At 37.0% G+C, this 15899-nt stretch overlaps 1 protein-coding gene across 3 annotated transcripts in view; it reads right to left on the bottom strand.

Annotated features, from left to right (window-relative positions):
- Positions 1 to 15899, bottom strand: part of LOC100889316 — a 36947-nt gene that overhangs the window by 18221 nt on the left and 2827 nt on the right. For all 3 annotated transcript variants that reach the window (XM_003724743.3, XM_011685334.2, XM_011685332.2), the window contains exons 2-4: positions 15340 to 15576; positions 3900 to 4009; positions 2950 to 3041 (exon numbers count right to left, since the gene is read on the bottom strand). In XM_003724743.3, coding sequence (XP_003724791.1) covers positions 2950 to 3041; positions 3900 to 4009; positions 15340 to 15576 — 439 coding nt within the window. The remainder of the gene's footprint in view (positions 1 to 2949; positions 3042 to 3899; positions 4010 to 15339; positions 15577 to 15899) is intronic.

The raw sequence follows: 15899 nt of genomic DNA, 5'->3' as shown, positions 1-15899 counted from the left end.
AGTGATGTTCTATAATAACATATGTATAGATCGTACAATTCGTGTTAGGTCTACTGTATATTGCCGTTATTTTATAGTGTATACTTTGTTTGAATTTCGCGTTTTTTTCTTTTCAGAAGATTAGTTTCCATAGAGTTTGGCTCGAAACAATCGCACTAACCTCAAACCAATAGCTAAGCCTGTAAGCGGCCAAAATGATAATATGATTTATAGTATTGGGGATGCTTACCAAGAAAACCTCATAATAGTGATCATCCAGGATTTGTATTATCAGTATATGATGATGCCAAAATCGGGAAAAATTGGCAAAGGGCTTGGGTTTGTTCACATGTATACAATAATGCATGCGAGAGTTTACCATAACACAGTCCTCATGCTTTTGTCGCTTACAAAGTGCACTTAATAACGTTTGCCTATTTTGATAGGTTTTTCATATTTCTTTGCGGATACATTTTATTTGTCTTTTATTATCGAGGCATATAATTCAACATCAAGGGAAGCGAGTGAATTGGCATGCCACCATTTAAACCCAATAAGGTGTATATGAATAAAATAAGATAATAATAAAATTATATCAAAGCAGAACCCGCGCTTCCAAGCTACAGTCTCCTTCTTGAATGCATTCGTATGGAAATTAAATTTTGATTGCGAAGATGAGATGACAGACGGTTCTTGGCCATGACTTCTAGAAGGGAAATGTGAGCTGATAATGTGATATGTCTGGCCTGATCTATAGCATGGATTATCACTCTGTGAATCCAGACCATGGCTTCCTTTTGAGATACACGATGTGTCGCCTATTATATAGACAATCGAGGGTAATGTTTATATTAGACCAGTATTATACTTCGTTTTCAAAACGATGGACTTAAAGTTTAACATGTGTCAACTTGGTCCACTGAATTATGGAGCGCCAAGTATCAAATGTTTATTAAAATGATTTATAATATTCGGGATATATGAAGCGCCAATTATCAACCTCTTCATCCCTTGTAAATACCAAAGCTCTGTAACTAATATGAACGTATACATCATGTCATTTGAGTGTAATTTCTCCTTTCAATTTCATGACTGGGTTCTTATATCGTTTATACGTTTTAGAAATGATTGGCAGTGATTAATAGTGGAGAGGATACCACTTGGCTCTTTATAAATCAATTGACTGATTTAATCAAGGCTTAACTTATTCTATCCTTTATGAATATTAGCCAATATTTCTAAATCAGGATATGTTCACATCCGTTTTTAAAGCGCTGTTTGAAGAAAAAATGGAAATCGGAAACTTAGAATAATTGATTCATAGTTACCTTGTTCATAGATCAAAATAAATCGTAGGTGACGAAACAATCAAAAAGTACATTAGACGAGTACAGACTCATAACAAGAGGAAAAAGTATAATTACATAAGGAATAAGAAGAACTGAGTATGACAAAGACCGAGAAATTAAATGATGTACTACCAATTATTTTGTTTAGTTGATTTTCGCAAGATTACATTCAATCGGTTTTTATCTTTCAGTTTATTTACTTGATTTCTCTCTTTGCTAATATACATTTCGAGGTCCTTTTCGTTATGAATAATATCTAAACGTTTGTGATGCTTCGTGATGAACGTAAAGCATTGTGTTTGCACGTAGCTTATTCTACTGCATCTATACAAGCTTGTAGATCATCATCATCTACTGCTTTTTGGCATGCGTGATCTCAGTTCTTAGAAAGAGTCTCCAATTGACATCGCTTTATACGAACACTCAACACAAGCGGGTGTGAAGAGAAGTGCCAATTAATAAAGATAAAGGTTACAGTATCCATCATTCATGAACAACTATCTGAGCGTCGTCATGGCAACCGTAATATCATGCTTAAGTCTCAGAAGAGAAGCATTACCGAGAGCGGATTCGCTCGAGTGTAATCCGGTAATCATTACCGGAAGTTCAACCCCTGTACTGATTCTGCATGTAAGCAGCGGTACAGCAGCTGTGTAATGGTTGACAGATGTGATATTATGCGGGTTCTGGGTTATATTTATCGGTTATTGCCAAAATAAAAAATCTGGGAAAGTATGTTGAAAGGACTAATATTTCTATAAATCATCCTGACATGATAATAAATACAATAAATGAATCAAAATTTGGATATACAGTTTTTATCATCTTTGTTCTATAATTTATTGGCCTGAATATTATCTTCGACAGAAAACGTTGCAGTGGCCGTGATGGCGTATCCACAAATTGACGAAGAGGGGCGGAATCAGCTTCTAAAAGGGGGGGGGGGTGGGATTTGTACCAGGCCTATAGTACCCCATCCGATATACATGTAGATGTATATTGTGATCATTATTGGTCTACCTTTTGATGGGGGGGGGGGGGGAGGGGCTTCGAACAATGGGCATACATCGGCTCCATGCTCCAGGGTGGATATGCCATTGTGCACTTTACTTGTGAGCCTACATTTTCCTAGAAAGTAAAGTTGCTACTTTGTATTATTCCAAAGACTTGGGATAGTGAAAAGAATAGCAGCAGCACACGCAATCATTTTCAAGAGCCTCCGTGCTTTACCAAGAACCATGCACAGATGCAACGCCAGCCCATTCAACCAATGATACTATCAAACTAGGAACTTTCGCTCGTTGACATGATTGATAAGGACCGCTTTTTACATGAATCGCAAAAACATTAATGTTGTTTATGTAATCATGTTAAGATTGATTATTTTCGCGGCATGAAACTATCGCGAATGTCCACTCGCGACATTCGCGGGGTTTCATACATGTGAAAGTTTTGGTTGTGCCGTGATCTCTTTTTCCTCGAAGAGATCAATCAATCAATTATCACTTGATTAATATATTTTCATTCACGTATCTAACATATATCTCTTTCAACATGAACATATAGATCAGGCGCAATTTTTAATTTTTAATTTGGTGGCCAATACGTTCAATATACTTACTGCATAAATTCTTATCACAGGTTCCTTTTCCAGATTCGCACTGTGTACAACTTTCACCAGCAGCATAAGGTTTGGCACCAATGTAGTTGCCCCTGCATGAAGAAAAATGTATTGATTACAATCAATGAAGAAAATGTTTTAAAAATTTAAAAATAAATAAATAAAAAAAATAATTTAAAAAATTTAAAAAAAAAAAAAAAAAAAAAAAAAAAAAAAATCGCAATTTGAAAAGGAATGTAATGACTTTTAACAGTCGACACAATTGAGTATGACCAATTTCACGTAACACCTTAGTAAAGCCATGGGGCATATCTTTTGGGCAAAATTGAATTGTATCTACTTTATATACTGGGAATCTGAGGATTCTTTCTCCTTTGACAAAACTGGTTACAACCTGGCTTGCAGGTAATTGGTTTAATTGTGAAATGTTACTTTAAAACACTAAATCATATCAGTCTATTGAATATTTCGAGTAATAAACTTTCTCAAAATTGGCAACGTTTAGCGGAGAATCAAACAGTATTTTAGCCTACAATTAGGTGCAGTACCTGAATACAAAAATTATCGAAAGGAAACATTACCAATTATTTGATAAGCGATGTCATGGTCAGATGAACTATTCCACCATATGATAAGGAAGTTTCAAAAATAAATTTCAGAGGGAAATATATATATTTGAGGCCTTTCGAGACATTATATCCAGTTGTGGCTGAATCGGCGGGGCACCATCGGCACGTTCTCCTTCTCCCCCTCCTTCTCACCCACCTTCTCACCCACAAAGGGGAACACCAACATGACACAAAAATGATGCCTTTTTCATTTTCAGTTTTTATTTTATCATCTTTTTTGCTTGTCCCTGAAGTTTTGTGCCCCTCGCCAGAAAACCCTGGACTCACCACTGATACATGTAGCATGCAAAATGATTAAGAATATGAAGATAAAGTACTTACGGTGGGTAGTAATTACATGTAATGAACCAGCCACGGGCATCGCTCGCCCCCGTCACTCTCGGACAGTAGTGCCTTCCGCAACCCACCTTTGTCGATGACGCCCACATTAACTGTTTGATGAAAGACAAATTAAAGATATAACTCAATTTTTGTTTAAAGTTCATGTGATTATTTGGGGCGTTTGTTTGAGTCAGAGAGTTGAAAATGAAAAAGGGAGATGGGTGTTAAGGATTCAGGAGGGATGCGGAAATACATGTTCAAGGGTATGACGAGAACTTGGTCCTGCCATGGTTATGATACTGGCACCTGGGGGCTCGAAAGGGGGGGGGGGGTGGGTGGGGGTTGATGGACAATTATTATCAATACAGTCTTGCCAAAGGACAATATTGTCATGGTAGGGATGTCCTTTTTCTTTCCTTCTTTGACAGAATTCTTAAGATTTTGCCTAGAACTGCTTCTTATCTTACTATTGCTACGTCGGGTCCATCATCATGCTCATTACGAAAGAATTTAAAGGACTTCATTTTCCTAAACATGTTGTAATTCAACATATTAAAGCGGGACTGCACTACTTGTAGCTACTTGCGCCCTTTATATAGCAAACAATGCCTAAGCGTTACCCGTTAATCCCCCATGGCTCCCTTTTTCTTATGTTAATTGAAAGCTGATTTGATTAGATAACCACCTGTCAGTGACCACGCAGGGAGGTCTAATCCCTCCTGGCCAAACTAGTGAGGTTCATAACTTTCAAAGAAACCCCAACCTCCGACTGATGCTGCTATTTCACTCGGCTTCTTGGCATTTGGAACGGTTGGCCGAGCCTTTTACAAAATTAATGTTGAGGTATATAGGGTTTGGCCGTGTATTTATATACATATATAAATTGATTCTTCCTTTCTTGAGAATTTAACGCTTGGACAAGGCAGACGTTCTTTCACGAGGTATTAAAGTCACAGCATTTTGCCAAACTGTAGCCTTTACCGAGGCCCGATTATAACCTGTAAACCTGTTTTTTTTTAAAACGCCTCGTTAAAACTCAGCCTCTAAACATTTAACCAAACTTAATTCACTATCAAGCTGATTAAGTTAACAGTTATACCAACAAGGCCATTTCAATGTACAATTATCTCGTTAAAGAATCCTTAAACAACTAGGAAATCTTTAAAACGGCATTAAGTTAACTTTAATTCAACATAATTGATGTACGTTACAAATACAAGGTGACCTGTAATTGGAGTATTTTGTGGAGAACATGAGAACTGTTGCCAATTTACCTATCAATTTAAAAGTTGAAGTGAGTCATATCATCTTGGGATCAATTCAATGATACATTGAAGGTCGTAAGGAACATCACGGTGAGATATAAACATGATTAAAGACACCCTTTTTTAACAAATTTGTTTTCTTCTTCAATGGATGCACAGAGGATGGTGATTTCACAAATACGTTTCAAAACTAATAAACAAGATCAAAAACGAAAAGTTTGGCAAATCGGACGCAATCCAAATCAAAATTGGAGTTTGTACGTCTTATATCATTTGAGAGTGAAAAGACTGAACTGTCATTACTTCTCATTGTGGATTGGTACTAATATGCATGCCCATCCAGTGAAAACATTTGAAAAGTTTATGAAGTGTGACGTCATGCTTTTTGCAGATGTTATTGGACTGCAGTCATGGTTGGAGTGTGACGCATGTTTTTCAAATTAATTTTTGTCTTCTCATATTGTTCGATCCCAAAGGGCCATGGTTTGTTATGATTTATCAATAACTGTCACAATCATAAGTATCAAGCATAAGTCTAATCGAAATCACAAATATTTTGATGATGATGACGATGATGATTCGCAGCATTTGTATGGCGCCATATTATCTGTTTTGAAAAACATCAAGAGGCATATTTTGATTATATGGAGCGATGAATGTTTAAATCACGCTCCATGAACCATATCTGAAGATATGTTTATATGTAACCTGTCTCATATTAATTGTAAAATGATTCAATTAAAAAATAAAAAATCAAATAGCTAAGCAGAATGTTTACAAGTTTGTACGCTGATAATCATGCATATTGATCAGAGCTAGATATTTTGCCTCTGCAAAAATAATTTCTATTCCTGATGACCATACTCATTCATTAGGCTTTAGCTTTTATAAATAAGCTGGTGATATACTTTTATTTTCATCAGAAGGGCAAGGACGATATCATATCAACCTAGTTATGACAAAATTTACCCCAAAATAAAACATCACTGATTAACTCTTGAAACACGTGTGAGAGGGAAAGGTGAGGGGGTATTTGCGGTTTGTATTATAGCTGGAATCATGTTAAAAGTCATCACCTTTTTTTTCAGGCTTTTGTAAGATAAAAACAGTTGTGTCACACCATTACAAGACCGACACCTGCTCCTGCCTGCCAAGTAGCGCAAAGGTGTGTGTGTGTGTGTGGGTGGGAGGGGGAGGGGGAGAGGGGGAGGGGGAGAGGGGGGAGGGGAGAGGGGGGGGGGTGGGAAGGGGTACTTTCAGAGTTCACCTATTTCCCTGAATGACTGTTTCCCCAACAGGGTTCCGATGACAAAACGATGCCCCCTCGTTCTAAATCAAATTAATTGAAAGTGTCCAGGTCACCATAATTAGGTATGACCTTACCCATTACGCTTGGCACAATTCTGACCGTTTTTTGTATAATAGTTTACCTCGATATGCGTCATGCTATATAACAGTGAGTAGTGCATAAAAGGGGGCCGGGTATAGTAAAGCAGTTGCTGATATCCGTTTTGACACGCGGCGACTCGTGCCAAAATCAATATTTACAGTTCTCGTTTATTAACCCTCTCTTTACCAAAAATTAAAAATATATGTAAGAGTATTCTGTTCAAAGGTCATTACTGACTAGAGGAAAGGATTTGTTTTATTTTCCTGTTTGGGGTTCCGCTCATTTACAATTTGGCTAATGAGGGACAATTTTAAAGATAATGATGTAGTTTTACCAAGAATAATTTAGGAATAGGAAGGTGATGATTGGTTAGGTAGGAGTTCCCAGTATTTCCTTTAGCGTGGGTTCCTAATTTTCACTGCTCTTTCCCTAATTTACCCGTGATTTGTATAATCTGTTTAAAAAACAAAACCTGGTCATCAAAAGAAGCATTTCACACACACTAAAAGCTACCATAACCAGTAATCAGTGGACAATCTGTTTGGACACGAGACATAAGGTCTGACAAGTACAGTCAACTTTCTTTTGGGGGACAGTAATATGAGTGATTTTTCTAAACTTTCCCTGACATTTCTCTGACTGAAAAAAAGAAACAACATTTCCAGGTTTGTCCTGATTTCCCGAATGTTTCAGGTTTCAATTATTACGATAAAACGGTGATGATTGACTTTCATACATTTTGATCATGTTCTTGTCAAAAAACTTAAACAAATCTTACAGGTAAGCATTCATATCATACACGGAAAAATATGAATTTACAGGATTAGAAATCTACTTGGAGGGGGCGGGGGGGTAGGGGAGGGGTCAGAACACTGTGCGCTTAGAAACATCAGTATTAAGCGCCTAATAAATGTTATGTATTATTATTATTTAGATAAGAAAATCAATTCGCTGGGTGGAATTCACGCTCAATAATTATAATATACTTTCAAAAGTGTAATTCAACCGATATCTTGAAGTCAACTTTGTTAATATCAGTTGATTCAACTCCAAATTAATGGAGTGATCTTTCGGAACTGTAAAAATAAAAAATTATAAAATATTATTAAAAAAAAAAAGTTTCTTAAAAGCTAATTTTTGGTAAGAAAAAGTGGATATCTACTCCTCTGTGAAAAAAGAGTTTTGGCGTCTGAAGCCGATAGCCATCTAGACTTGTACTACTTCCTACAGCGTTCACGTTCATCACCAATTATTGACATGATTCGGATATGCAGTATATAACTAGGAAAGTCAAGTCTGATTCATATCTAGCGAGGGGGTACGCATTTTATATCACAGCTAATTTTGTCTTGGTCAAGGGCGCAGATTATGAGCAGGCCTTACAGACGGTACTGAAGACTTGAATTTAATCTGTATTAATCTCAATCTTAATCTTAAGCCAACGCGTCCAACAAGCCCACAGTTAGGAGTGAAGTTATACAGGCTGTTTATATCGAGAGTATGGATGTGCTGGTCTAACGGTACGGTCAGCTCTTGTCTTTTGGGACCTAAAAACCGACTCCGTCCATACACTCCGGTTCGAAACCGAGTCGCGTCTTTCGGATTGTGACATCTAAGGTCGGTTCCAAGGAGAGAATATGAACAATTGATTAATATACATCTGTAAAAACTTAAATAAGAATACCACCGAAAACCTGCACTCACTTACACATGTGATTGACTTTAACTCAAGATCTATTTCGCGAGGCCAACTATCAAAACTGCAACCGGAATCGAACGTTTTGTTGCGATAAGAACGCTGGTTTCAGAATTTTGACAATAATAGCAACTGACATTTGAAAGCGTGTGCCCGTTTCCATGGGGATTTGATAGCCTAGAGCGACGGAAACTTTGAAATGTAACATAGAAGAGATAAACTAGTTAACGGTGCTTATTTTTAAACAAAGTAAAACTGTTTGAGAATACCTTTCTCTTTAGAGGTACTACAGGAAAGAAAACAAATCCATAAGTACTTTATATTGTTCCTACAATACAATTTTACGTGGAGGACACTGTTTTGCTACATCATACAGTGTAGCTCTTTGGTTGCCAAAGCTATAACATGAATAAAATACGACAATGATATAGGCTCACATTATTTTGCCGACGATGTGTCGATAAAACGTCTATCTCTCTCTTTCTCTTTCTTTCTCTCTCCCTCTCTCTCTCTCTTTCTTTCCCTCTCTCTCTCTCTCTACAGTATATCTCCCCCTCTCTCCCCCCCCTCTCTCTCTCTCTCTCTCTCTCTCTCTCTCTCTCTCTCTCTCTCTCTCTATTCTTTGCGGCATCAATTAAATGAATGTAAATCAATATAACTACCATATCATATAGGTTATCCAAAGAGCAATTTTTCAAAAGCACACGCTCTTGATCAAGACATTGTGTTGACTTTGTCAATAGTCCTTTTAGGGGGTAAAAGTGTTCCCCTCTCCCCAGGAAAACCGTCAGTAAACCGGTGGTTAATACCGAAATGAATTATGACATCGGGGTCAGGACGAAAGGAGGTGAAGCCTGTATATAAGAGGGGAATATTAATTATTTCAGCTTGATAGAGTGAAGGGTGTAAACCACTTATTGCACAATATAATAGTTATATAAGGTTATGCAACCGTTTGGTTATGCTTTAATATGAAGCGGACATATTATACGATAGTTTGTCGTCTAATAAGCCTCTGGAAAAGGAGCTCTTCGTCATCGTTTGCATTGACAAGAGGCCATCGGGCTTAATTTTAATATGAAGTCAACTTTGATGCCCCTGTTATTTTCTAATTGATTTTGAAGGAAGGGGGTTCACTTCCTGACAATTAAACTTAATGATTGAATTTCTAATAAGTAAATGCACTTTGTGGAAAGGAATAGATTGGTTTGTTATTATAGTCGTTATGTTTTTAGCTTTTTGATGTATTTTATATTCAGTTTCAAATTTCCCTCCCCCCCCCTCTCTCTCTCCTTCTTATGCATGCATGTATACCAGCTTTCACCTTTGATAAATGCAAATCTTTAGAATGATATGATATCTATATACAGAGACGGAACAAACATGAGTTTTGCCCCCCCCCCCCCCCGTTTCTTGAAACGTGTCTTTTATTCAACTTGACTGTGACAAAGTTTGTGCAAGTTGATACTGTTCTTGCTATATCGCATACTACTAGCCCGGTTCGTGTCGAGTGCACATTTTTGAAACATGAAAGTATAACATGAAGTTTGACAAAACCGTTATACGATAGGGATATATCTCTTTACATTAATGTGACACCGTCTTGCAAAGGTGATACGGGTCCAAGGATTAAACAAAGTCGAGAACATGTCTATGAACATGAAGAACAATCAGGCTACGGAGAAGAAATCAAGATTATCCTAAGCAGATTATCCCGCTATTTTTACACCCAAGAGATTATTTCTATCCTCGGCGTTCTATGATAATATTGAGTGCTTGATCCTTAACAGACATAATGTTGAAATAGATATGCCGTACACTGTACAACTTAAGGTCAATGTGAAGCAAGGTTGAATGTCATTATGGAAGAAATTTTGTTCACCAATTCAAGTTAATGAGGGTAAGCAGATGGGTCCTTGTAGGTGAAATTATATACCATTTAATTTGATGTAAAAATAAAAACTTTTAGTTGCTAAAAATATAATCACAAACTGGATAAAACATGTCAGGTTACCTGCATTAAAGCTATGCATATTCAATAGTTTGACTTACATATTCATTGGTTACAAAAGGGGTGAAAGTATATGAATTTATCAATGGAAACATCATGGCTTCGGAGTTCTGCAATAATAACCGATTGTCGCATTTATTCATGTTGATAGCATATTAATAATAGTATACTATAATTTTGTGACAAACTTCCTCATGAACTACTTGTGGAGCAGTTTGAGATGATGAAGTATGCGCAGTAACTTTTGTCTTGCTGTCTGTCCGACGTATTATCTCTCTCTCTCTCTCTCTCTCTCTCTCTCTCTCTCTCTCTCTCTCTCTCTCTCTCTTTTTCGCCCACACTCGCTTTGAACTCCATTCGATCCAAATACTGTCAAATTGAGTTGTTATTATTCCCTCAAGCAAATATATACCGGCATGATACTAGACTTATGCGTATTGTATTTCTTAAATGTGATCTTACTTAATATATATGTTTAAAGATTTCATGTCATTTCCAGGAGGGATGCGTCATTAGGAACACCAACTGTTATGATTAGGAGTAATGAGATATCCATAAGGAGACCAATTAAACGTACTTATATGCGTAAACATTTGAAACATTCTGGCATTCTCTCTCTCTCTCTCTCTCTTCCGCTGTCTGCCTGCATGTCTGTCTGTCTGACTATAACTCTCTCTCTCTCTCTGTCTCTCTCTCGACCTACCTCTTACTGCAAGACAATCTGCCAACCATTAATATATGAATGCTGGACAAATTGAAACCTAGAAATTGGTCATAGGACGTGGTATGCAGGGAATTCAACATTCCGTCACGCCCAATAATGTAACAGCAACAGAAAAGAAAATGAATATCATGTGCTTGTCTTAAGGTGTTATAAAAACAATAACAACAATAAAATGTGCACTTTTTAGAGGAGTTGTCGTTTTATCGCCCATCAAAAATTCCTTTTCAATGTTTCATCCGCCAAAGGAAACACATAATTCTGAAGACATTGACCTCCGAAGTATGCTACATATTACGCCTTTGAAGAAATACTCTCTGAATGAAATTTCTGTACTTGAACATCATATCAATTCAACCATTGATTATGCAAATGTCTTTTATGCATAAAATAGTGACGATTGTCAATAACGTTTTGATATTAAATACTTTAACATTTTCTCAGTTTATATTTAGGCATAATCTTTGCAAAAGGTTAGAGAATGAGATGTGAAGATCTAATATACAGTATTCAGCATGTTTTGTTTCGTATATTATTTGTATTGAGGCTTATAATAATATAAGTGAGAAGTTGGCAGTGGTCAGTGACTATTTAAAGATGATATTGAATTTGGAAATCAGAAATTTGTAGCTACAAGGTTTGAGGACTGACATGATGACATCGTCGTTTTTCATGACGGGCTATAAGAACATAATTTTACTCTAACTGCAAAAGCTAATCCAAACAGCAAGTCATATCTGTCACGCGGTAGAGGAAGGATCACCATTAATATGGAGGGAAGATCCCGTCCCTCCGAATGCTATTCGGTTCCAAATCCACACATGACACTTTAATTCTAGTTTCAGAGACACTTAGAGCACCCGGACTTTGATGTTGATGGTTTGGCATAGAAGATGATTTCCACTTGAATTTATTGTCGTCCCATTTACCGCATCCTTGTGAATGACAATGTGAAGAGAACGCTTGTTTATCTGATTTATTTTTAATTTGTAATAATACTCGCGGTGGATTGAATTACATCGGTCTCATTTTATTGGCGTCGTTCAAGGCCTTCACAAATACACGAGTGAAAGATATAAGAATTCATTTTGTTTTAAGCTTATAAAGAAGCTCTAAATACTACGTTAATATTTAATAAGGGACCTCGCCCCCCTTTGTTTATTTTATTTTATTTAATATTCCATGACCATTTTCCTTAGAGGTGTTGGATCCATTTTTACCATATTATGAAGCTTTCCCTCATAGGCTATACAATATTTCAAACTTTGCAAAAATAATTTTAAATAGGGGTATTAGTGTCGCATCCTACATCTACCCTTCCCAACCTCTAGCGTTGCCCCCCTCCCCCAACAAATATATATACAAAATAAATAAATAAATAAGAATAAAATAAATAAATAATACTAATAGAATCAAATAAAATGAATAAATAAATACAAAATAAACTGCTCCATATACACTCTCATACGTTTGCTGGTAATATTATGTTAGGATAAGGAGAACTCATGCTCACTGGGGTAAAAAAAAAAAAATGGGAAAAAAAATGTGAGCATTGTGTAGAGAAAGCATAATATTGGAGCAAAGTTATTTGTGTGCCATTTCGGTTCCCCCTCTACAACATTCGTTGCCAGAACATGATGAATATGACAAACACAAGGCATTCTAAATCAGCTTTAAAGATACCATGAACAATAGTTATTCAATGAGAAGGGACACATGCAATTATTATATTAAATTGTTGCCAACTCTTCAAAATAGACGAGGAAGTACGAATGAATACTGCCATTCAAACCTCCCTTTTGATCATGATGTCTCAAACATTGTCCACATTTTGGCGTCGATCCAGAGCCCAACATGAATCACTAGGCGAGGGACCGAACAGAACTATATTTGATTAGAATATTTCTCTCTGAATCACAGACCCTGGAAATAGTCATGTACTGTTTATCCGGATGACATCATGCAAGTACCTTCATTAGTTTGAAGGACATGTTTAGATGTACACCCTCGAGTCATTTCGGCAAAGTGATGATGATTAGCTGCACTTTAAAACAAATTACTGTACCGAGTAAAACATTAACAAAAAGCCCAACATGAGGGCACTCTCGTATCCTAACAAACTGTACATGTAACCAGGGGCCCTTGGGGCAAAATTTGTTGCCGGTGACGCATTACCTTGTACCCGATAATAAAGGTATGGTGCCAGATTGGATTTTGCTGGGGGTGACCCCCCCCCCCCCCCACCCCCTCCATACCACTTCCCCATGAATCCGACACTGAACCTCAATGGTTTTCTCTGCCTCTATTAAGACATCTTTTGGATGATTATATTCAAAATACAATCAGCCCATACTCATTTAGATTTACTTTTAACAAACTTACAAACTTAAACCGTGTGAGAATACCTTTTCCCCAACCCCAACATTGAGATGTTTATTTATTTATTTATTTATTTCTGACCTTTATACAGGGTTGCACATTTTCACCAATAGTGGTGGTCTTCCATGAGGCCAGTGGTTACAGTTGAATTTACCCAGCAATCACGCTGTTTCCTGCAACATCCCCCCAAAATATCGCAATGTTTATTTATTTATTTATCTCTGACCTTTGTACAGGGTAACACATTTTCACCAATAGTGGTGGCCTTCCATGAGGCCAGTGGTTACAGTGGAATTTACCCAGCAATCACGCGATTTCCTGCAACATCCACCGATATATCGTGATGCTTGAATGTAGTGTAGATGAGCATGAAGGTCCCGTCTATTTTAGCACCCAACACCCAATATGCCCAGCTTGTGAAATGCGGTGAAAAATGTAAGTGTATTCATCATCATCCAGAAAAATTCACATACCACTTTCATAACGTGTGATGTCTATTCTTTATATCCCATGGTGGGGAGATAATAAAAGGGATTAAACTTGATTGGATCTGTGCAGTACCGAGCCTTTCTCTTCGTCCAAAAATAAAACACCATTCGAGGTTCGGCGCAATATGAATTATCAAATATCCGGTCCACCAGAGCGGAGAGATGGAACTCATTCTCGCGATAGTTCTCACCGTCCTTGTAAAATGGGTGAAATTTTTAGCGCGATGGGGGACATTTTTTAAAGAGCTAAAATCGACCGCATGTTATCATGAGTGGAAGGCAGGAAGGATTAGTTCCCGAATTAGAAACAGAATCGTGACCCAGAAGGATGTCTTAACTCTTTGAATGCCGAGACAGTATATTTCCTAACAATTTCTATAAATTTCTTTAAATTAATTTAAAAATAAAAGTTAAGTATCTCTGCATAGCATTGCGAAAACTGATCAGAGTGTTATGTTCCTGATTACAGGAAATACAACATGATATCGTAAATTAAATAGTAATTATTCATTCAAGTATGGCATGTATATGCTTGCCCTGTCAATGAAGTGTTTGCATGCTAATTATCATATAATCATGATTATCACTATTATTACCATCATTTGTATTTTCATTCGGCAAAGACAAAATCAAGAAAACTGTCTTCACAAAACGACAAGGTTTTCTCGTCTATACAAATTATTACAGTTTTAAGAGAACATGCGGTATAAACACACACAAAAAAAATCCTCTACAAAACCATCACATTTTAGGAGTACAACAAAAGATGGACATCAATGAATGCTTTCGTGGTTTTGTCCGGGGGTTTTGTTCAACATTTAGAAGACCACATGACAGTTACCAATTACATATAAAACCACACTACAAAGATAAAGAAAGTTTTGGAAAACCGCATTCATTGGTTTTGAACAATATCATTACTTGCAAATCACTTACAGATGAGGAAATTTTTAAACTGCATCGTAACCGAGTTTGAACGGAACAAAAACATATGAAAGCTTTTCTTTTATATATATACAAATTTCTTCACCACTTTCACTTTTTATAAATCAATCACTTGCCAAAGCTTATGGTCAATATCGGTTTCGAGTTTAGATTTGATGGTAAGGTCTTGTGACCGTTTACCGCAAGTCGTGATCATTTGCAACATCATTGTCCATCGACTCAACGTGGGGGCGTTGTGGTCCTTAAGTGTTTATTGGCATGGGTACTTCTTAAGATATTATTATTATTTCAATAACTACTCGACTGATGGTTATTAATAGATAAATAGTGAAGCATATGAATACGTCTGGATGTTTCTGTTTGTAAATGCAGATACAATTCAAACCCTGACTAAGCCATTTATTATTATGTTCGTTTTTGTGGGTCGAAGAAATGGACAGAAACAATTTGACGACTGCTAAAAACAAACAAACAAACACAATTCATATGCAACAACGAAAATATACTCAAAACATACCCAAACGAGTATCGAACCATGAACCTACCTGAGTGTAGTGTCCGCACTGCTCCCCGCTGCAGTCGTTGGTCGCATGATCGTAGAACCTACTTTCCTCGAACCATCCACGAGTGGCCGTGATTCCCACAGGGTTCGCAGTGGTGGCTGCCTTATCGAGCCAAACATTCTGGCCATACTGAACGGTCACGGCTCCGGAGGGCCCGTGGCCCCAGGTGCAGTTTTCTGACCAGGTCTGGGCCGCTTTTGCTAAATTGTCGCTCCATGTCTTTAAACGAAAAGAATATGAACCATTAATTGCATTAATTTCTTTACATATACATTTACATTATCAAAATTTGATTATATACATGAATTACATCGATAGCTAACATTGCGATCTCTGATCGTGCCACCTACATGTACAGTCAAACCTGCATTAGTGACCACCTGTCCACAAAGACCACATTCTTTGTTTCCCTTGAAAATGGTTTCTCATTGAATCATGTACTAAAGGAACCTGTCTACAAAGACCACCTGTCTACAAAGGCCACATTTGTTGTTTCCCTTGGAAATGGTTTCTCATTGAATCATGTACTAAAGGAACCTGTC

This window comes from Strongylocentrotus purpuratus, unplaced genomic scaffold (genome assembly GCF_000002235.5).
Source record: "Strongylocentrotus purpuratus isolate Spur 01 unplaced genomic scaffold, Spur_5.0 spur5_scaffold_8, whole genome shotgun sequence".
Taxonomy (NCBI): domain Eukaryota; kingdom Metazoa; phylum Echinodermata; class Echinoidea; order Camarodonta; family Strongylocentrotidae; genus Strongylocentrotus; species Strongylocentrotus purpuratus.
This window is presented reverse-complemented; position numbering and strand designations above follow the sequence as displayed.